Source organism: Microcaecilia unicolor, chromosome 1 (assembly GCF_901765095.1).
Source record: "Microcaecilia unicolor chromosome 1, aMicUni1.1, whole genome shotgun sequence".
NCBI lineage: Eukaryota > Metazoa > Chordata > Amphibia > Gymnophiona > Siphonopidae > Microcaecilia > Microcaecilia unicolor.
The window spans coordinates 407,110,990-407,133,930 of NC_044031.1; the positions used below are offsets into that span (position 1 = coordinate 407,110,990).

Here is a 22,941-nt window from a genome sequence, read left to right on the forward strand (position 1 = left end):
GCAGATTGGCAAAAACCCGCCCGGTTGCCCGGACATGTCCTCAAAAAGAGGACATGTCCGGGTAAATTCGGACATATGGTAACCCTATACTTCACCCCCTATATTATACCTCTCCCTCATTTTTGCAGCCCAAAAGCATGACTGCATTTTTTAAACCTTAGCTGCCAATTCTAGAGCAGTATTTCCCAAGTTGGTCCTGGAGTACCCTCTTGTCAGTCAGGTTTTCAGGATATCCATGATGAATATGCATGAAATTGACTTGCATACACTGCCTCCACTGTATGCAAATCTCTTCCATGCATATTCATTGTGGCTATCCTGAAAACCTGACCGGCAAGGGAGTACTCCAGGACTGAGTTGGGAACATTGTTCTAGACCATTCTTCAAGCTTCGCTAGATCTCTCCATATGTTATCCATACTTTACCCTATTGCTGATTTTGGTACTGTCAGCAAAGAGAAAACCTTACCCAACAGCCCTTTCACATATCAGTGGTATAAGTCATTGTGTCCAAAGTTGGGCCTGAGAATTGGCACCTATACATGATTCTACAAAAAGCACTCATCTTGGAGTGCCTTTTATAGAATAGCGTTGACTGCCAATTTTTCACAGTGCCTAATTTTTGGCGTCTTTACTGAATGCGGCCCTTTGTGTAGGCTGTAATAGTAGTTGTGGAGAATGGAGTTCCTCTTCTCTCAGTTGCAGCACACGTGAAGACAACATTGTGGTGCTCTGATTCTTTATTTCTTTGGTAAACAGGGCAATGACTTCAGCTGATCTAAACCAGGATGGGTATGATGATCTGGTAATTGGAGCACCAGGGTACAGTACACTGGGCAATGTCCAAGTAGGAAAAGTCTACATCATCTACAGTAATGAATCTGGCTTACCTCCAGTCAGCATGGACCTGGATGAAGAAGCAGATGGGTTGATGCAGGGTTTTTGAGGTAACAAAGCAAGCAAACTTTGTATACTCTTTAAATATTTTCTAAGCACTTTGTTATGTTCCTCAGAGATCATTTCTACATATACTTTTCTCATCTGATCTGAAATGTACCCTGTGCTTTGATACTGTAATCTTTTAGGACTGGAGTTGAACTCATTAATCAAAGAACCATATATACTCGACTAAGCCTAGATTTTTGGGCCTTAAAAAAAGCCCAAAAATTGTGTTGTTAAGGGAGACCTGGGGAAAGCCTTTGCTTATCCCTGAGGTTAAGTAGCATGGAATCTTGCTCTATGGGATACTGTCAGGTACTTTTGACCTGGGCAGGCCACTGTTGAAAACAGAATACTGGGCTACATGGAACCTTGGCCTGACCCAGTAGGGCAGTTTTTATGTATACTTTCCCTTAGAAAACTGGTGTAACTTGTGTATACCTGCCACACAAGTTAGGTGGTTTGTCTTGCAGTTACCCTCTTAAAAACCACATTATGAAATTACCCCCTATTTGAAATGTCCAAAATGCACCTATTTTATGTATGTTTTGTAAAGGCCCCTATGTGCCTTTATAAAACAGGTTTCTATATTGAATCCCAGAGTGCACAAATCGTCTTGCACAAACTTACATCTGCTCTGAAGGGGTCAGTGTGTGCATATAGTCTGTGCACAGATGCTTGTATTTTATAAAATATGCATAGACATTTATTTATTTATTTATTTATTTATTTATTTATTTATTTATTTCACATGCTTGATATACCACATGGGGCCTAGCCAAGGCTTCAATGCAGTTTACAAAAACAAATTAAAAACTTGGACACAGAAGAAAAACAGAAATGGAAGAGAGAAAAAGAAAAAAGAAGAAAAAGGGAGAAGGAATGGAGGGGATGACACCAAGAAGTGAGAAGGGGCAAGAGGAGGAGACAGAGAAAAGAGGGGGAGGAAATCAGAAAAATCGGGCAAAAGGGAAGGGTTATGAAGGAGGGTCAAATGCAGTTCTGAAAAGGTGCATTTTTAGTGCTAGTTTGAAAGATGAAATGGTGGGTTGATCCCGAATCTGACGTGGAAGCTCATTCCAGAGTTTAGGACCTAAATAGCAAAAAGCAGAATCTTGAGTACTGGTGAGATGGATAAGAAGAGGGCGATGGTAAGGAAAGAAGATTATTATCAGCTGATCTAAGGCAACGTAAAGGAGAGGAAGGAATAAGATAACCTGTTCAGACAGAGAGGGGCAGAAGGGGACCTAAATTTATATACCAACAGTAGATTCTTCAATTTTATTTGGGAGGAAATAGGAAGCCAGTGTTCAGAAATCAGAAGAGGAGTGACATGATCAAAACATTGTGCATTGTTAATTGGATGGGTTGTAAGTGTTTTGTACTCTGTAAAGGTAGGCCTGCAAGAAGGGAGTTAAAATAGTCCAAATGAGAAATAACCAGAGCATGTATAAATGGATGTAAAAATGTGGCAGGAAGGATGGAGTGGACAGACCAAAAACAATGAAGAGCAAAAAAAGGAAGCACGAAGAATCAAATCTATGTGAGGTTTGAAGGATAGAGTCAGGGCTGGCCCTAGGGTTTCTAGCGCCCTCCTGCAGTCTATTAGTCGGCGCCCCTACCCATCCAGAGGCGGGATCACTATGACTCCGCCCCCACAGTAGACACACCCCTTTTACCAGCCATGGCATCATTGAAAATATTACACCAGTATAAAAGAAAAATAACTTAGCACACAGACCAAGAATTAGGAGAATAGACACTTGCCAACTCTGAAAAACAATGTGTTATCAAAATTTCAGAATCTAACAAACAGATCCCTATTCAGACACTTGGCCTTGCAGTCACACATGTAGAACAGAGATAGCCCCTCTCAAATTCTTCAAAAAATTAACCTGAAATCCTAAGAGTTAGACTCTGCATGCAGCACAATAGCCTTCCCATCGAGCACAGTTTAGGATCTAGCTAGGACAGACTTAATCAGCATAAACTAACATATTCTACAATCTGAGTTGGACAGACTAACAGGAGTTACTGAAGTGGGAATGAGAGATAGGTAATGGTTAGGAATTGATAGCAGGCATCTAGCCCTCCTGTCCTGTGAGTTGCTGTGTTGGGGGGGTGGAAAAGGGTGGGTCAGGTGCAGCACTAAACAGCAGTCTCTGACAAAACAAGGGTCCAGGCTCTGCTGTTTTTTATTTATTTTAGTTACATTTGTACCCCGCGCTTTCCCACTCATGGCAGGCTCAATGTGGCAGGCAATGGAGGGTTAAGTGACTTGCCCAGAGTCACAAGGAGCTGCCTGTGCTGGGAATTGAACTCAGTTCCCCAGGACCAAAGTCCACCACCCTAACCACTAGGCCACTCCTCCACTCCTCCTCCTCCACTGTCTCTGTCTGAGCCCTCTCTGGGCAGAGGTTAGCTGAGCTCCCACAAGTTATTTCAGAGCCAGATTCAGTTGGAGCAGTGACATCCTCTGACAAACACAAGGAGGATATTTCTCTGATTGGGAGGGGGGAGGGGACAGGACAGAGAGCTGACAGCTTTGGAGCCAGACTGAGATGAACAGCAGAGATTAGATACTGAAAAACAAAAGCCTCAGCAGAGCTTGATTGCTTGCAAAGTGACGCCCTTGAAGGCAGGCGCCCTCCTGCAGTGCTTACCCTGCTTACTGGGTTTGACGGGCCCTAGATAGAGTCTAGTTGAATGTGACACCAGAATCTTGACTGAGTCCTTGAAAGCTAAGATAGTGCCTTCTAACAGAGGGGCAGGTACTGGTGAATGGTGGGCAGTAGAGAAAGAATCGATTCACACTTATCAGCATTAAGAAACAGAAGGTTAGATTTAAGACACGAGGAGACCCTGGAGAGACAGTTGTTGAGAGCTGAGACTGAAGATGTGTCTGAGACCCTAAAGAACATTTGAATGTCATCCACATAAGAAAAGGAGTGCAGGAACAGTCCTGGATAATAGTGAGTAGAGGGGCTAGAAAATATTAGAAAGCTGGTGACAGTATAGATCCTTAGGATACTCCAGAAAGAAGAGGAAGGGACTCTGTGGTTTTGTCATGTAAAGAAAGATGGTAGGAATGATTAGAAAGATAACTGATAACCAAGAGAGAACAATGTCTGAAATACCAGTGGATTGAACTCGCTGAAGAAGAAGAGTGTGATCAATGAGGTCAAAAGCTGCACCCAGTTCTACCTAAACTACTACCCCAGGAATGTCTACACACAGGTCACATTACAGAAGGCACAGTCTTATGTTGTATTACTTTTGGACATTTTCACATCAGGGGCATAGCCAGACCTGACATTTTTGGAAGGTCCAGAGTTAACATTGGGGGGGGGGGGGCACTAGGTATATAGGCAGTGGTATGCTGGTAAATGTTTAACAACAGGCTCTCTCCCCGGTCCACCTCTGCACCCCCCCCCCCAATTGCAGAGCTGGCTATTGCCGGGGAGAGAGCCGGGGGGGGGGGGGGGGGCAATGCATTACTCCAGGAAAAATAATTAAATGATCCCAGGTTCCAATCTAATTCATGTTTAATGTGGGATAAATACCATAAATAAGTAAATAAATATAAACTTTTAATGTTGAGCACCTGATTCTCAAAGTGGACATATTCCAAACACTATAATGAAAATAAAATGATTTTTTTCTACCTTTGTTGTCTGGTGACTTTGTTTTTCTGATCATGCTGGCCCAGTATCCGATTCTGCTGCTATCTGTCCTCTTAACTCCGTTTTCAGGGCTTCCTTTCCATTTATTTCTTTACTTTCCGCCTTCCTTCTTCATTTCTTGCCCTACATGATCCGTAAGTAAAAGCTGGGTCCTCCGCAGACTCGGCTGTCCAGTGGATCCAGCTTTTGCCTATTTTCTTCATCCATGTGCAGTTTTTCTCCTCTCTTCCTTTTCCCTCATCTCATCTCCTTCCTCACTCTTCCCTCCCCTCCACCCATGTCCAGCAACTCTCCTTTCCCCCTGCCCTGCCCTCCATCCACCCATGTCCGGCAACTCTCCTCTCCCCCCCTCCAGCCATCCATACCCAGCGATTCTCTTCTTTCCCCTGCCCCCCCTCCAGCCACCCATACCCAGCGATTCTCATCTCTCCCTTACCCTCCCCTCCAGCCACCCATACCCAGCGATTCTCTTCTCCCCGCTGCCCTCCCCTCCAGCCACCCATGTCCAGCAACTCTCCCCTCCCCTCCATCCACCCACGTCCAGCAACCCTCCTCTCCCCCCTGCCCTGCCCTCCCCTCCATCCACCCATGTCCAGCAGCTCTTCTCTCCCCTGCCCCCCTCCAGCCATCCATACCCAGTGATTCTCTTCTCTCCCCTGCCCCCCCTCCAGCCACCCATGTCCAGCAACTGTCCTCTCCCCTGCCCCCCTCTCCATCCACCCATGTCCAGCAGCTCTTCTCTCTCCCCTGCCCCCCTCCAGCCATCCATACCCAGCGGCAGCGATTCTCTTCTCTCCCCTACCCCCCTTTAGCCACCCATACCCAGCGATTCTTCTCTCTCCCCCGCTGCCCCACCTCCAGCCCCCCAGGTTGTCCGGTGGCTTTGGGGCAGGCAGGAAAGATCCCCAGTCCTTTCCTGCCCGCTGCTGGCGCTGACTCTCCCGCGGTGCTACGCTCTTTAAAATGGCCGCCGCTGGAAGTCTCAGTGGCCATTTTTAAAGAGTGTAGCGCTGCGGGAGAGTCAGCGCCGGCAGCAGGCAGGAAAGACTGGGGATCTTTCCTGCCTGCCCGAAGAATCCACTGGACTGGAAGCATCATGCCCACGGTGACGGTAGATAGCGGGCTGTGACCAACGGTCGAAGCGGCCGCCGGGCAGTGAAGTGGAGGAGGCGCGAGGGGCATTTCTGATCTATAGTTCTTTTTTTCTTTATCTCTTTCATTTTGTTTTCTACATCTACTTTTCTTCCTTCTCATTCATTCTGAGGCTTCTGTCGCTTTTTTTTTCTCTCTCTCTCCTCGTGTGACTCCCATGCAGGGTGGTTGCTTTCTTCACTGGGACCCTGTAGCTTGGGGGAGGGAAGGAGGAAAGCCGGCTCGCTCTGAAGAACAACCGGCTTGCAAGAGGGTAAAAAATTTAACAACCAGCTTTTGCGAGCCGGTGCGAGCCGGCTCCAGCACACCACTGGGTGAGCCCTTGGGCCACAGCCGAGTTGACACTGCCTAGTCAAACCAAGGGTTAGCTTGGCCCCGACTAATGGCAGGCAAAGTCACACCTGGGCTAGGCGCAAGACTGTCCGATCAAGGCACCATCAGGCAGGTTGGAGTCAGGACAAACCAAGGTCCAGGAATAGTGGGGAAGCCAGACCACAATCTAAGCAAGGGAGGCAGTCAGATCTGCAGTCTAGGGAGTGGTCCGGGCTCTCAAGGGCTGGTAGCCAGAGAAGGACTACAGCGGAAATGGAAGCAGAAAACACAAACCACGGGAAGAGCTGTAGATGAGGCTGGAGCTGAAGACAACTCTGGAGCTGAAGACAAGGCTGGTAGGAACACACACTAGAAAACTCTAGAGACCTGTGCAAAGGCACTGGTAAGAAGTCAGTAACTTCCTGCTGCTGGACAGGAAGTGATTCCCTTTGTGGGCATCCCAGTGCAACTGTCGCTGGCCCTTTAAATATAACTGATCGGTGTGAGCACACCTAGTGGGATCAGCCCCGAGCTGTCCCAGAGTCCTTCACCAGAAGCAGCCTGTACCCCCGGTGGGGCACCTGGTGTGGGGAACTGCAGCGCAGGTGGCTCTCCACTCCAGAGAAACCCCCTAGAAGAGACGCAGAGACCGACCCCGATGCCCCCCCCCCCCCCCCCCGAGGACAGGAGATGAATTGGGGCATGTTGCTTGGCTGCGGACATAACAGGCCCCTTGTTGGGATTTTCATCTGGTATTGGTTGGACTGCATGCATGCATTGAGGACTTTTCAGTTGTTGTATTTATTTGATGTATATTATGGGCCTGATATTCAGACTATGGGTGGTAGCAGGGCTGCCTCCTGCGGTCAGCCCGGATATTCAGTGCCAGGCCATTATATTGACTGGCATTTCTGAGAAGTTCTGAGAGAAGAGGACATTTCTCTGGTAAGTGAACGCTATTTTGCTTTGTGCTTTGGGAACTTGAAGATTGGGGTTTAAAGGAGGAATTGTAGATTAGTGTTAGGCAAAGTAAAAATATGAAAAGCAAATTTTATCAACTAATCTCCATAGTCTTTTCCACTTAGTTTTAAAAACTTTGTACCACAGTATTAACAGATAGAATCTAGCAGGCACTGCAGGATCTAGTTAGTATTAAGGGGGAATAAAAAGAGAGAGAGAGAGAAAAGCAAACATCATTAACTAGTTGCTATACAGGCTTATTTTCGAAAGAGAAGGGCGCCCATATTTTGACACAAATCGGGAGATGGGCGTCTTATCACAGGGTTGCCCAAATCGGCATAATCGAAAGCCGATTTGGGCACCTCAACTGCTTTCCGTCGCGGGGACGACCAAAGTTCACGGGGGTGTGTCATAAGCGTAGCGAAGGCGGGACTGGGGTGTGCCTAACACATGGGCATCCTCAACTGATAATGGAAAAAAAGAAGGGCGTCCCTGATGAGCACTTGGGCAACTTTACGTGGTCCATTTACTTTTACGACCAAGCCTCAAAAGGTGCCCGAACTGACCAGGTGACCACCAGAGAGAATTGGGGATGACCTCCCCTTACTCCCCCAGTGGTCACCAACTCCCTCCCACCCTAAAAAAACTTTTTAAATATTTTTTGCCAGCCTCAAATGTCATACCCAGCTCCATCACAGCAGTATGCAGGTCCCTGGAGCAGTTTTAGTGGGTGCAGTGCACTTCAGGCAGGTGGACTCAGGCCCCCCCTACCTGTTACACTTGTGGTGGTAAATGTGAGCCCTTCAAAACCCACCAGAAACCCACTGTACCCACATGTAGGTGCCCCCCTTCACCCCTTACCGCTATGGTATTGATGTACAGTTGTGTGGAGTGGGTTTTGGGGGGCTCAGCACACAAGGTAAGGGAGCTATGCACCTGGAACTTTTTCTGAAGTCCACTGCAGTGCCTCCTAGGGTGCCCAGTTGGTGTCCTGGCATGTGAGGGGGACCAGTGCACTATGAATGCTGGCTCCTTTCACGACCAAATGGCTTGGATTTGGTCGTTTCTGAGATGGGCGTTCTCGGTTTCCATTATGGCCAAAAATCGGGGAGGTCCATCTCTAAGGACAACCATCTCTAAGGACGACCCAAATATTAGGATTTGGGTGTCCCCGACCGTATTATCGAAACGAAAGGTGGACGTCCATCTTGTTTCGATAATACGTGTTTCCCCACCCCTTCGCCGGAACGTCCTGTGAGGATGGTCCTTAGGAAAACTTGTGCGCTCATTTCGATTATGCCCCTCATAGTGTACAAACCCTTTTCCCGTAGTTTTAAACTGAAATGTTCTCTAGAAATAGGCATTTCCCCATAGTTTTAAACTGAACCTTTTCTAGAGGTAGAAACTAAACAGCCAAAAACGCTTGTTCTAAAAAGCAGTTATTTTCTGTTCCTTGGCTGTTGGAGAGGTAGCTCATCCAGTTACCTCAATTAAGTGTTAATTAAGGTGTAGGGAAGTAGAATACTTGCATAGGTTGCTGAGTCAGCTTCAAAGAGCCTGTTTAAAAAAGGCCCCTAGATTCAAAACTATATAAAGAGGATAGGTTCCACTGAACTTTCTTTCTGAGAATTTCCGAGGGAAGAGGACATTTCTCTGTTAAGTGAACGTTATTTTGCTTTGTGCTTTGGGAACTTAAAGATTGGGGTTTAAAGGAGAAATTGTAGGTTAATGTTAGGCAAAATAAAATATAAAAAGCAATTTTATCAACTAATCTCCATAGTCTTTTCCACTTAGTTTTAAAAACTTTGTACCACAGCATTAACAGATAGAATCTAGCAGGCACTGCAGGATCTAGTTTAATCTTCCCGCCCACCCCAAGGACAACTCTCATTTATTGTCAGTTATTGTAATTAGGGTAACAAGCAAGGAGTGCTCTTACAGAGTTTTAAATACATTTCATTACCATCTAAGAAGGAAACACAAAATAAATCATTCAATATACTATATAAACTAAAAGACACTTTATATTAGGCTAATATCCTTAATATTGTAGCAAGTTTTAAATTATTGAAAAACTCAAAAACACTAAGATGGAGTCAGCAGTCCAGCAGCGAGAGGGGTGCTATCCATTCTTTTGCATTGAGTGTCACATGTATGATTATCTCCCAGTTGGTGAGATGTCATATGTGTGTGCCCAATGCAAAGAGCTCCTAGCTCTCAGAGAACGTGTTCCGTTCTCTTGAGGCTAGAGTAACAGACTTGGTGGAGCTGAGGGAGACAGAGAGGTACATAAAGGAGACCTACAGGGATGTTGTAGAGAAGTCCCACCTCCAGTCTGGTAGCCCTTGTGCTACCTTGGAGGGGGGAGGTCTCCTAGAAGGAGAACATCACCCTGGTGAAGTAGGAAGTACTCCTGTAGCCAGGACCTGCCCACCAGGGGATGTACTATCCTCTCGCACCGAGGATATGTCTCCAAGTGCTGCCCGGGAGGGAAAGGTTAGGACAGCTGTTTGTAGTTGGTGATTCGATCATTAGGCATATAGATATCTGGGTGGCTGATGGATGTGAGGATCGCCTGGTGACTTGCCTGCCTGGTGCGGAGGTGGCAGACCTCACGCGTCATCTAGATAGGATTTTAGATAGTGCTGGGGAGGAGCCAGCTGTCTTGGTACATGTGGGTAGCAATGACATAGGAAAATGTGGGAGAGAGGTTCTGGAAGCCAAATTTAGGCTCTTAGGTAGAAAGCTCAAATCCAGAACATCTAGGGTAGCATTTTCTGAAATGCTACCCGTTCCATGCGCAGCCAAGAGACAGGCAGAGCTCCAGAGTCTCAATGCATGGATGAAACGATGGTGCAGGGAGGAGGGTTTTAGATTTGTTAGGAACTGGGCAACATTCTGGGGAAGGGGGAGCCTATTCCGAAAGGATGGGCCTCCACCTTAACCAGGGTGGGACCAGGCTGCTGGCTTCAGCATTTAAAAAGGAGATAGAGCAGCTTTAAACTAGAAACGGGGGGGAAGGCCGCAGTTGCGCAAAAACGCATGGTTCGGGATAAGGTATCTTTCAAAGATATCACCAAAACAGGGAAGATAGGGTATCCTGATAGTGAGGTTGCAAAAGAGACCTTAGTAGATCAGGTATCCTTAAATAAAAATAAAAAGCAGACAAAAGATTGCAAATTAATACTGTCAAGTACTAAGCATGATGTAAATAGGAGCAACAAACATAGTTTGAAATGTCCTATGCGAATGCCAGGAGCCTACGAAATAATATGGGAGAGTTAGAATATATTACACTAAATGAGGGACACTGTCATACCGAGGTACAAATTATATCGTAGTGATAGGGTGGATCGAATTGGTGGAGGGGTAGCATTGTATATTAATGAGAGCCTTGAATCAAATAGGTTGAAAATTCTGCAGGAAACAAAACACTTCTTGGAATCACTGTGGATTGAAATTCCAGGTGTAAAGGGGAAAAGGATAGTGATAGGAGTGTGCTACCGTCTGCCTGGCCAGGATGAACAGACGGATGCAGAAATGTTAAAGGAAATTAGGGACACAAAAAAACTGGGCAACACAATAATGGGTGATTTCAATTACCCCGATATTGACTGGGTAAATGTAACATCGGGGCACACTAGGGAGGTAAATTCCTTGATGAAATCAAGGACAGCTTTATGGAGCAGCTGGTAGAGGAGCCGACGAGAGAAGGAAAAATTCTAGACCTAGTCCTTAGTGGAGCACATGATCTGGTGCGGGAGGTAATGGTGCTGGGGCTGCTTGATAACAGTGTATTACTGCTCCCTGCACCCGCTGCCCTCCTTCAGTTTTCTGGGCTGCCGTAGCGTTAATGAGGTAAGCAGGTTTACATCAGGCGTGGATGCTATTCAAAACACCATCCTGGAAGCCCAGGCCAAATATATTCCGCGTATTAAAAAAGGAGGACGGGAGACCAAACGACAGCCAGCGTGGTTAAAAGTGAGGTGAAGGAAGCTATTAGAGCTAAAAGAAAATTCTTCAGAAATGGAAGAAGGAACCGACTGAAAATAATAAGAAACAGCTTAAGGAATGTCAAGTCAAATGCAAAGCGCTGATAAGGAAGGCTAAGAGGGACTTTTGTTAGTGAAAGGGAGTGGGCCGTTGATGGTTTCTGCTGTAGTCCTGTTGTTGAGACTTTGCCTTGTAGGGGGCATTTAGCTTTGAGGCTTCCACTCCTTGCCTTTTTCTTCTTTGTTGTCTTTTTTTTTTCTTTTTTTCTCGTTTGTGTTGGTTTTTTTTTTTGCATTTTATTTGATTTTGTCATCAAGTTGATCAGGATTGTTTGAATTATTTTGATATTTGCCCTGTTCCTTCTGTAGGTATTGTATTTATAATACAAATCCAGGCATTTCACCCTGGTGACATACAAACAAATAAAGAGGGGGTGGGGTGTCAATCCTCACTGCAGGAGCAGGACTAGTCCCCTCAGAAGTGCATTCAATGAGGGGGAATAATCATTATACGGGCCACACCTCTGGGTGGGGTTAGAAGTGTAAATTTATCCTTTTTCAGGGTTCTACCTCCTTGCTAAGACTAATGTTTGTTTCTTCAGCCATCGGGCCGTGTTGGTTCTGCAGTGGCAGCCCTGGACTTCAATGCTGATGGAGTGATGGATATTGCTGTGGGGGCACCATCAGTGGGATCGGAATCTCTCTCTTACACGGTAGGATGGGCAAACATTTTTTCAGATTGGGATGTTTAAAGAAGGAAGGGAAAGGTAGAATGTACTGTTAGTCCACCAAAGATAATATTGACATCACCCAAAGAAGAGGTCTTTTAAATCTCCAAAACTTATTTTTTGTGGGCTTTTGACATTTTATAGAATCCTCCCTACCTGCTTTGTTAGTTTTTTTTTATATATAATTTATTTCTAAATAAAGTTAAAATAATTAAGTAAAAGTTTGCTAATTTTAGACTATCCGACCCTCTTTAGAAAGTACACCATGGTTTGATCAGTTCCATGTATTTACAAATTGCCGTTGGAACATCATACTTTCAAAATAGAAGTGCTCTACATATTGCCCTCTACCCCTGTTGTGTTTAATTTCTATGTACCCATATGCCTAAAATCTGATATAATGTGCTCTATAAGTGTAGTTGTCAGTCCAAATACATTCTCTTTGCTTAGAAAGATAGAGAAATGTGGGCAGAGTGAATGTTTTAAACCACTAGCGGAAAACTAACATTACATTTTTTTGCATTTTCCCATCAATCAGTGTGTGTACATCCCACAAGTGGGTATGTGATCTATAAAACATTTTGGGCCCTGTTTACTAAGCTGCACCTTAGGAATATAATAGGTGTCTTTATCGTTAGCAGACTCTAATTTTTAGTGAGCACTAAAAATGTTTGTGCCTACAGTGTGGCTTAGTATACAGGGCCTTTAGCTCACTCTTATGAGGTAATACTGGAATACTGTCTTACATGGTGCTTCCAAGTTTGTACAAAAAGAAAAAATTTAAAAATCTTAAAAACTATTGGGTGAAAAAAGTGTGGGGGGGGGGGGGGGGGTGGAGGAAAGATGGAAAATATTCCTTTGCATTTTCTTTTTTTTTTGTTTGGGCGTGAAGGAGACTTGTAACCCTGCATTGGCTCAACAACCTATTCCCGTCCAGCCCAACACACATAGTCTCTGCTTCTGAGGATCCACTTCCATACAGACCCCTCCAAAGAGGAATTACCTTGGGCACTGTACTTCCTCTGTAGTCCAGCTCCTGAGTGGGCTTCTCTTTCTTGGTCCAGTCAGATTGAGGTCCAGATTACTGGGAAACATCTGGCCTAATACATTCACTTCACATTGGATGAAAAATAAAAAGTTGAGGTGTCTTTATACAAGACAAACTTTCCCCGAGACAAAACATAGAGAGACCCATGCTGGGCCCATAAAACTCAGGTTCCAAATGAGGAATCTGACACCATTTAGCGTCCTATCCACCATCCTTCTTGCACTAAGGCCTCTTGTTTTTAAGGATGGGCATTACCATTGCAGCCATCTGAGAAAAGGGCTGCTGTAACCAGATGGTATATGCCTCCTCTCTACTCTGACTTGGTTATAGTTCTGAGTAAACAGGATTAATGATGGCCTTGCAAGGATCCTTAACATCTAATAAGCTAGAACTCATGATTTTGAAACGTTCCCTCTGACACAACTTCTGTTTCTGGAGAGGGAGGACTGTGTTAGAAGGAAGGCTCTGGGGACGGTCCCTTGAGCAGTGAAGAGAAGATTTAAAAGGTACCTGGTGAGAGAGGGACTGAAAGACTGTGGAAAATGCTGGATCATTGGGGAGGGGAGAGGAGAAAAACATTTTTTGTTCCCACCCATTTGGTCTGAGGACCACCCATAATGGCCCTCTGGCTAGGCCACTGCACTATTCTTGCAAGACTGTGTGAACAATGAAGAAGCTTAGACACCATTACTACTGCTACTACTGCTTAACATTTCTATAGCGCTACTAGACGTACGTAGCGCTGTACACTTGAACATGAAGAGACAGTCCCTGCTCGACAGAGCTTACAATCTAATTAGGACAGACAAACAGGAAAAACAAGAGATAAGGGATATTAAAGTGAGTGATGATAAAATAAGGGTTCTGAACAAGTGAATAAGGGCTAGGAGTTAAAAACAGCATCAAAAAGGTGGGCTTTTAGCTTAGATTTGAAGACAGCCAGAGATGGAGCTTGACGTACCGGCTCAGGAAGTTCTATTCCAGGCATATGGTGCAGCAAGATAAAAGGAACGGAGTCTGGAGTTAGCAGTGGAGGAGAAGGGTGGCAGATAGAGAGATTTGCCCAGTGAATGGAGTTCCGGGGAGGAAGGTAGGGAGAGATGAGAATGGAGAGGTACTGAGGAGCTGCAGAGTGAATGCACTTATAGGTCAATAAGAGGAGTTTGAACTGTATGAGGAAATGGATAGGAAGCCAGTGAAGTGACTTGAGGAGAGGGCTAATATGAGCATAACGACACTGGCGGAATATTAGTCGTGCAGCAGAATTTTGAACAGATTGAAGAGGAGAGGGATGGCTAAGTGGAGACCTGTGAGAAGCAAGGTGTAATAGTCTAAGCGAGAGGTGATAAAGTGTGTGGATAAGGGTTCTGGTAGTGTGCTCAGAAAGAAAAGGGCGAATTTAGTGATATTATAGAGAAAGAAATGACAGGAATATGTGCAGAGAAGGAGAGGAGGAGTCGAAGATGACCCCAAGGTTACGAACTGATGAGACAGGATCAAGCTCACCATGAGCCACATGAACTGGAAGAAAACAGAACAGCTGTCCCAGAGGCAATGCCTGCAGCAAGACTCTGGGAAAGGTCAGAGGAGGCACAGCTTGGAGGGATTAGGGCCAGGATGATGGCGGCTGAATGAAAGGAGAGGCTGGTGGGAACAGGCATTGGGATAGGTTGGGGGAGGAGTGTATATTGAGAAAAAAGTGTTTGGGGAAGGGAATCTGGGTTGGGGGAGATAGATGGACTGAAGGAGAGAGAGAGAAGTCTGGAGAATTAAACTTCATTTTATTTGCTCATAGAGTAAAATGTAGTCAGTCCAGCTGCTCAAGTACACTTAAGAGGAGCAGTTGGACTGACTACATCATGAGAAAGGGACCTCACCTCATCATCTGTTCTCTGGCCACCATCTACTTTGTCCAGCATTGGTCCTGGCTTCATGAAGTGTTTTTATCAACATGGTCCTCCTCTTCAAAAATAGTGACGATCACTGGCCTTAGCCCTTCATCCCCTTCCCTGGTTTTCTTCATTCAGCACGCCACTTTTTACAAGTGGTCTTGTAATATAACTTCAAAGTACTGCCACAAGGACATATCTGGTGAACCTTTGTGAATCTAAGTGGCCCTTTCTGGCTCATAATAGAAGAAAATGGGACATCCCTGATAAACGTTCAAGTAGAGTATTATATAAATCCCGCAAATTTCTCGACCTGCACTTCCCTAGTTGCAAAGGACTAAAGTACAAGCAGATGCATGCGGCCACATTCTCGTATCTAGGCACGCAAATGTGGAATGGACTGCCTACAGACCTGAGAACAATCAGCGAAACAACTATCTTTCGCAAATCTCTTAAGACATATCTCTTCAGCAAGGCATACAATGAGTACTAATAGCCACATAATTCACCCGACAATCCAATCAATTAAGATAACTCATCTATTATAGCTACCTTAATCACTCCTCTCCTTCTTCTTCCTATCCTTATCTAACCTCTGCACAATATTAATGTATATGTCACCTTGCAATAACAATGTTAACAAAACTATGTAAGCCACATTGAGCTGCAAATAGGTGGGATAATGTGGGCTACAAATGCAATAATAAATAAATAAATATAAACGTTACTTTTAAATTGTTTAAGCATCCACTTGGACTAAGTATGTTTGTCCTATGATTCATTTTGAAGCCTGTGTAAAAGTGCTCCTTTACACCCCTCAAAAAATTGTTCTCTGTACATCATGCAAGAGGATAGTTGCTATTAAGGCAGATACTGGCATGTGTTGGCTTTGAAACTTGTTCTCTTAAATCAGGAGTTCTCAACCCAGTCCTTAGGACACACTTTGCCAGTCAGGTTTTCAGGATACCTCAATGAATATGTATGAGATAGATTTGCATACAAGGGAGGTAGTGCATACAGATTTACCTCATGCATATTCATTGTGGATATCCTGAAAACCTGAATGGCTGGGTTGTATCCTGAGGACTGGGATAAGAACCCCTGCGTTAAATATTTCTCTGCAGGCTTGCTCCTTGTAACACAGTAGAGTGTCTTGTGGCGTTCTTGCAGATTGCCATAGAAGTCTGGAAGTTTCGCACTCTGAACTCCAGAATTTCCACTTGTGAAGAAACTTGACTTGTAGTTTTAACATGAAGGATGATTAGTGTCATAAGTTGCTCTGTTTTGCTTCTGCTGTGTTGTTTCACATGGACTTCTTTTACGAGTTTATGTTTAATGTTTAGGGATCTGTGTATGTGTACTTTGGAGCTCAGCACAAAGGTGTGTCAACAAAGCCAAATGTCACTATAACATGTAAGGTAAGTTCTAAATGCATAATTGTGGCAGCCAAAGGGAGAACTTGAGTGTTAAAGGGTAGCATGCCAGCTCACAAATACACCCTTTCAATTATGTCATTTTGGTTAATTGCAAAGGAAACATTTTCCCTCATTTTCAAGATGTTACTTGAGGGATGCTGGATACTTTCCCCTCAATATTCAGCACTATTTAACCTGCCAGGAATGATTTCTGGCCAGTTAAATAACATTTAGCGGGCCTAAGCACAAATATTCAGCGCGAGATAGCTGGGTATCACCTCTGAATATTAGCGCTTAGTACATAAGGCCAGTTTCTATATAAAGTGCCTAAAAAGTCTGCACAGTAAACATTTCTGCCTAAGCACCTAGATTTAGTCACGGTATAGATAATATGCTTACTTGATATCCCAGTGCCTAAAACTACATGTGTCCATTTACACCAACAAAAACATGGTGTAAATCCCTGCACGTAGATTTACATACACTGGGCCATATTCTAAACAACGCGCATAAATTTAGGAATGCCCATTTCCACACCTGTAGCCACACCCCTTTTAAACTGAATGCATTAGAATTTAGGTGCAGTTTATTACAGAGTACGCTTAGTGAGTTGAACATGTAGATTATAATTATTGCCAATTAGTGCTCATTATTCTTGTTAGGCGCTGTTGAAAATGCTGATTGACTTATTAAGCAAATTATATTTACATGCGTTGTTATAGAATACACCTGGATTTCAGTGCAGATCTCTAGGCACGCTATATAGAATCCGGGGAATAGCGGCTAACCGGCTATTTTGCATGATATAGCCAACTATCTGTGAATATTCAAGCAATGACAGGCTAAGTTTAGTGGGCAAATCGGACCGCATAAATAGCAGTCCTATCTTTGCCTGCTATAAACTTAACTGGTCAACGCTGATACTCACTTAGCCACTTAAGTTTAAGCCAGCCAAAAAAAAAGGAGAAATGGCTCGGCTTTGAATATCTGGGGTCAGCACCGATCATGGCACATATTCAAGTTGCCTCCTGCAGTCTGAATATCGGGCCCTTATCTTTATCTTATCTTTATTAAACATTTCTATACTGCTTATGCCAACAAATGTCAGTTCAAAGTGGATTACAAAAATAGATTTATGAATTACAAAACAAAATCATACGCTAAGTAACTCACATATTATCAAACCATTCCTAAAAATATAAAAACACTTCCCCTCCAACACACAAGATCTTAACACCCAACTCCTTACTATAAGCCTTCACGTCTTATACAGATTTCAATAAAAGCATTCCTTGAAAAACAGCGCCTTCAACTTTCTTTTGAGTTGCATCAAATTCCATTCTTAGGTCTCTTGGCAAGGCATTCCACCAAATAGGTGCCATCACAGAAAACATTCTTAAACTAAATCATTCATTTTTGATTTCTCTTACAGAGGTACTTCAAACAATTCATCTTGACTAGAATTCAGAGTCCAGTTTGGCATGTATCCCCTCAATCTAGTATTTAAATAATGTGGTTCAATGTCCTGTAAGGCTTAAAAGTCAATAATAACATCTTAAACTTACATGCAATCGGGAGCCAATGCAACTCCTTCAACAGAAATGCACTTGAATGGCTTGGCCTACCCAGCAAAAATCTTGCTGCCACATTCTGCATTAAGATTTATCAGAATTTTTGGCAGATCCAACAGCATTACATTACACTAATCAAACACAGATAAAACAAAAGATACAATTAAATTGATCATAGCCTGGGATGACAGATATGGTTTTAGACCCCTCACCCTAAAGAGCTTACCATAGAAGCAGTTTTAATCACACATTGTAAATGAGTTATCATATCAAAGCTTGGAGCTATCCAAACTTAAACTCCCAAATCTCTCACACTATCCAAAGTTGATTCTATTAATGTTCCATTCAGAGTTAACTGAATGTTAGATCCCATCTTTCCCATTTTTTTTTTAAAATATAAGAACATAAGAATAGCCATACTGGGTGAGATCAATGGTCTATCAAGCCGAGTATTCTGTTTCCAACAGTGGCCAATCCAGGTCACAAGTTCATGGCAGAAATCCAATTAGTAGGAATATTCCATGCCACCAATCCCAGAGTAAGCAGTGGCTTCCCCCATGTCCATCTCAATAACAGACTATGGACCTTTCCTCCAACAACAGGTCCAAACCTTTTTTAAATCCAGATATGCTAACCGCTGCTACACATACTCTGGTAACGAGTTCCATAGCTTAACTATTCATTGAATTAAATAATATTTCTTCCTATTTGTTTTAAAAGTATTTCCATTTAATTTCATTGAGTGGCCCCTGGTCTTTGTACTTTTTGAAAGAGTGAAAAATCTACTCCACTCACGATTTTGTAGACCTCAATCATATGCCCCCTCAGCCATCTCTTTTCCAAGCTAAAGAGGCCAAACCTCTTTAGCCTTTCTTCATATGGGAGGAGTTCTATCCCCTTAATCATTTTGGTCACACTTCTTTAAACCTTTTCTAATTCCACTATATCTTTTTTGAGATAATGTAACCAGTATGAAAAAAATATTTTTTTATTTACCTGGCCCCTGGCAGCTGTGGGGAGGCTTCGGGGTCTGTTGTGTGCATGTGGGCATGCCAATGGAACGGGGGCAGCCAGCTTACGCTGCAGGAAGGTGTCCTGGGCTTGTGGGACCACATTGGAGGCTGGGAAGCACTGCATTGCACGGTGCCCTAAATTTACCCGATGGCTCCAGAGTTGTGTTGGAGCAGCGGGAACCACTGAACTACCAATTTTTATTGAAATATTAAAAGGGGAAGTTTGTTTTGACCCTTGGAAGGGTCTAATTAATAAAATATTAATGGTGGCCGAAATCGGGCGTTATGCGTCATCGCTCATGCATGAGGCGCGCGCATGTGGCGCATTTATAATTAAGTTTTGTCACAGAGACTGCTGGGAAGTGTAGAGGGGGTTTAGGAGGAGTCCTTGGTTGCCAAGGTGACCTGAAAACGGTGCAAATTTCCGCGCAGGTGCAGTGCAGTTAAGGGAGACTTGCACTGACACCTGAAAGTTAAAAAGTATTAAAAATAAAATTTAAAAGTGTTTGCATAAGTTTTAATGGTAGGGGTTAGGTGCAGGGAGCCTGTAGATATTTGCTTTAATGGTATGCAAATTAGTCCGATTTTATGAAGTTCCAGTTTGGCCATTTGGGTGTCAATTTAAATGAAATTTTCTGTAAAATCTCTGATTTGAGTTGTGTAATTAAAATTCAAAAATGAAGGTTTTATATAGTGTTTTTAATCCAAAATGTATAACGGAATGTCAGTATGGAAATGTGTCCTCAAAGGGAGCTTCCTGATTGGCTGCACTGCTCTAGTTAGGAACCTAGACAGTTGGAGGGAGAGTCATCTCCCATTCCACTTTCCAGGGACAGCAGGAAATGCCTTCATTAGGTGTCTTCTGCTGTCGCTGGAAAGGGAGGCTATGCCGGGGCAGAACTGCGGACAGTTCTGGGTGGAGCTGTGGGCGGTTCTGGGTGGAGCTATGGGCAGGTTGGGGCAGAGCTATCGGTGGGCCCTAAATCTCCCACTGAGGAGCTGACCCCCTTGGCAGCTCTGAGTATGCCGAAAAGTTACAAGAACAGACATGAAGGAATGAAATGAATATAAAAATGCTCAGTGGTGTAACTTAAGCCTCCATTAATGATGGATCATGACAGAAATGTTTTCTCTTTTGCAGGACATATATTGTAACCTGGGCTGGTCATTGCTGGCTGCTGATATTAATCGTGACGGCATCAATGATCTTGTTATCGGTTCTCCCTATGCACCTGCTGGAGGGGAGCAGAAGGGAATGGTGGCTGGGTTTTTTTCGACTGCTCATAGAAGTGGCAAAGGTAATATCTCTGTGATGATTCTGCATTTTCTGTAGGTACCTCTCATTGTTATGGACCACAGATCTGTTCCTCAGGAGGGGCAATAAGCACTGGCTTTTGTAATCAGGCTAGAAAATACTCATCATTCGTTTTATTCCTTTGTAGCACCTACATTATGGAATTCATTATCCTTGCCTCTTCACATAGGTGCAAACAGGCTACCACAGAAACACATTAAAGCGTTTTGAGGTATTTTGCTAACCTACATGTTACTAATTAAAAATATATATTTTTAGGAGGGAACATGGCATGGGCATGGAAGCAATATCCAGCTAGTGCATTGCACTTAACGTACACTAACTGGATAACAGGGAGTTAACACATTAAGTCCTAGCAGGCACCACATGCTAATGACAGCATTAGTACGTGACCTGAATTAAAAATACATTGAAAATGCCCTAAAATTTCCTCATTAACTCCAAATCCTAATGCATTTTAGTAAAAGGACCTCTTAGACACTTCCCATCGTAAATTCAAATCAATTTTGAAAACATATCTGACAAGCTTTTCCAGATTATGATGGAAATTAGGTACTGTCTCGTGTGATTGGTTAATGATCAGTTGACATAAGTGGTTTATGTTAGGTTGAAAATTTGGGTGCTGAGGCTTAGTATGGCAGGTTGGTGGCCATGGTGATGTTTCCTATCTCTTCTACATTTGTCTTGCTTGATTTATTTTTATTGGGTTTTTTTAATACTTTGGTCTGTAAATAGTTTGGTGTCTTTGATTAGAAGTGGTATACCAACTTTTAATAAATAAACAGAGAACAAACTTGGCCATCCTTAACAAGGAAGAAACTCATTTCAGAACGAGTTTGCACACCTCACCAAGTTAAACCATGTGGCAAGAATTCTCTTGAGATAGTCTCTAGCCTCAGGTGAGCAAACAGAGCTGATGGTACTGACATTTGGGGCCCTGCATGATGTATCTCAGAGAATAGGTGGAGTGGAGGAGTAGCCTAATGGTTAGTGCAGTGGGCTTTGAGCCAGGCAACCTGGGCTTAATTCACACTGTAGCTCCTTGTGACCTTGGGCAAGTCACCTAACCCTTCATTGCTTCAGGTACAAAGACAGATTGTGAACCCTCTAGGGACAGAGAAAGTACCTGCATATGAAGTGTACAGTGCTGTGTACATCTAGTAGTAATACTATAGAAATGATTACTAGTAGTAGAATAGCTGCTTTATTTTTCAGTCTTGCATTCTGTTGAGGTTTTTATATTATTGCAGGATTTCACATATTGCATTCTTAATTTAATTTCAGATTGTGGGGGTCAATATTCAAAAATCCCTTGAATGCAAAAGATAACCATCTAATTATAGGGAGTTATATTTAGGAGAATTTTCAGCCAAATCTATCTTTTCAGCTGAAAAGTGGCCTAAATCAAGCTGGTCAAATTTGACCAAATGGAATTCATGCCACTGGGCTCTCCCTGCCTAAACTTAGCTGATTAGTTGAATGTGGACAGATATGTGACAAACACTTTCTGAACTCACTGGACTATTGGGTCACTCTTGGAACTCATCTTAGAGGTGGAAGTGAGCACCTCCTCCTGAAAATACAGCTAATGTTTGACCCTCAGTGCCCTTGAGCCTGGAGAGCTGTAGCCCATATATGCATAAGCAGCCAAGTTGCCAATTATATATGTAAGTAGCGCTACTCATATATGCAAAGCTCCGCGTTGATATTGCTCTTTTATTTTTAATTATTACATTAAGCTGAACGAAAGTCCTCCATCTGCATTGCTGCCAGTGTGTGTTGGGTGGGGGTGGAGGGTTGCTTCAATATTGTGTTATCAATTGCCAGGGACAACCAGGTTCCCTGGAGTCCTGCAGAACTTTCCTGTCCCTCACTATTGAAAATGTGTAGTGAGACAGCACCACCTACTGGCAGGAATATAGGTGTAGGTCTCCTGCTCAGCTTAAGGGTACAGTATTCTGATGGACATCCCAACAAATACATGTACTTCTCTGGTAGTGCTAGAAGGGCAATTCTGTAACAGGGTACTTACATTTACACTCCACGTGTGCTCATAAGTGTGGAGTACAGGAGTAGCCTGGTGGTTAGAGCAGCAGGGTGACAACCAGGAAAGTCCGGTTCAAACCCCACTGCAGTTCCTTGTGATTTGGGCTAGTCACTTAACCCTCCATTGCCTCAGATACAAACTTAGAGGTCCTTTTACCAAGCTGCAGTAAGCACTGCTTACCACAGCTTAAAATGCCTTACTGCAGAGTGCGCTCAGGCTTCCCACGGTAAATTTGGCATTGGCACGCACTGCCCAAGCGCTAATTTAATTTGAATTTATTATAATAGCATAGTGGTTCCCAAACCTGGTCCTGGAGGCACCCCAACTTTTCAGGATATCCACAATGAATATTCATGAGAGAGCTGCGCATGGTAGGGAAGCCCCACGCAGTGCATCCCAGGATGTACCATGCAGGGCACCACCATTTTGTAGGCGGCGCTGGCTGAAAGAGTAGGGAGTGTTGCTCCCTCCTCCAACAAGAGGTACGGGGAGGGGGAGGATTTACTATTAGACCACCAGGGAGGTTGGGGGGTTCATTGCATCAGCAGCCCAGTTGGGTCACCAGCTATATTTTTTTGTATGTTGAGGAGTTAGTGCTCTCGTGTCATGGGGGGGTGGGGGGCGAGAGGCCAGAGGTCACCAGACCTCCAGCCCCATGTGTCCTCGTGGTGGGAGGGGTGTGGGTGCGTGGGGAGGGGCACTAGGCCATCAGGGCCTTGTTTTGGGAGATGGGTCCATGAATCCTATGGACCTCCAGCCCCTTTGTTTGACAGTTCCGGGGTTTTGACAGTCTGCTCAGGCACAATCCTCCCATACTTTCCCAGGATGATCAACGCTAATATCATGTTTAAATTTGCATGTTATTAGTGTTGCACATT

General features: G+C 44.0%; 1 protein-coding gene across 1 annotated transcript in view; it reads left to right on the top strand.

Annotated features, from left to right (window-relative positions):
* The window catches only part of GPLD1 (glycosylphosphatidylinositol specific phospholipase D1), a 172,542-nt gene that overhangs the window by 77,586 nt on the left and 72,015 nt on the right, over positions 1 to 22,941 (top strand). The window contains 4 exon segments of the mRNA XM_030185601.1: positions 759 to 946; positions 11,620 to 11,750; positions 16,046 to 16,120; positions 19,843 to 19,999. Of these exon segments, the coding sequence (XP_030041461.1) occupies positions 759 to 946; positions 11,620 to 11,750; positions 16,046 to 16,120; positions 19,843 to 19,999 (551 nt within the window).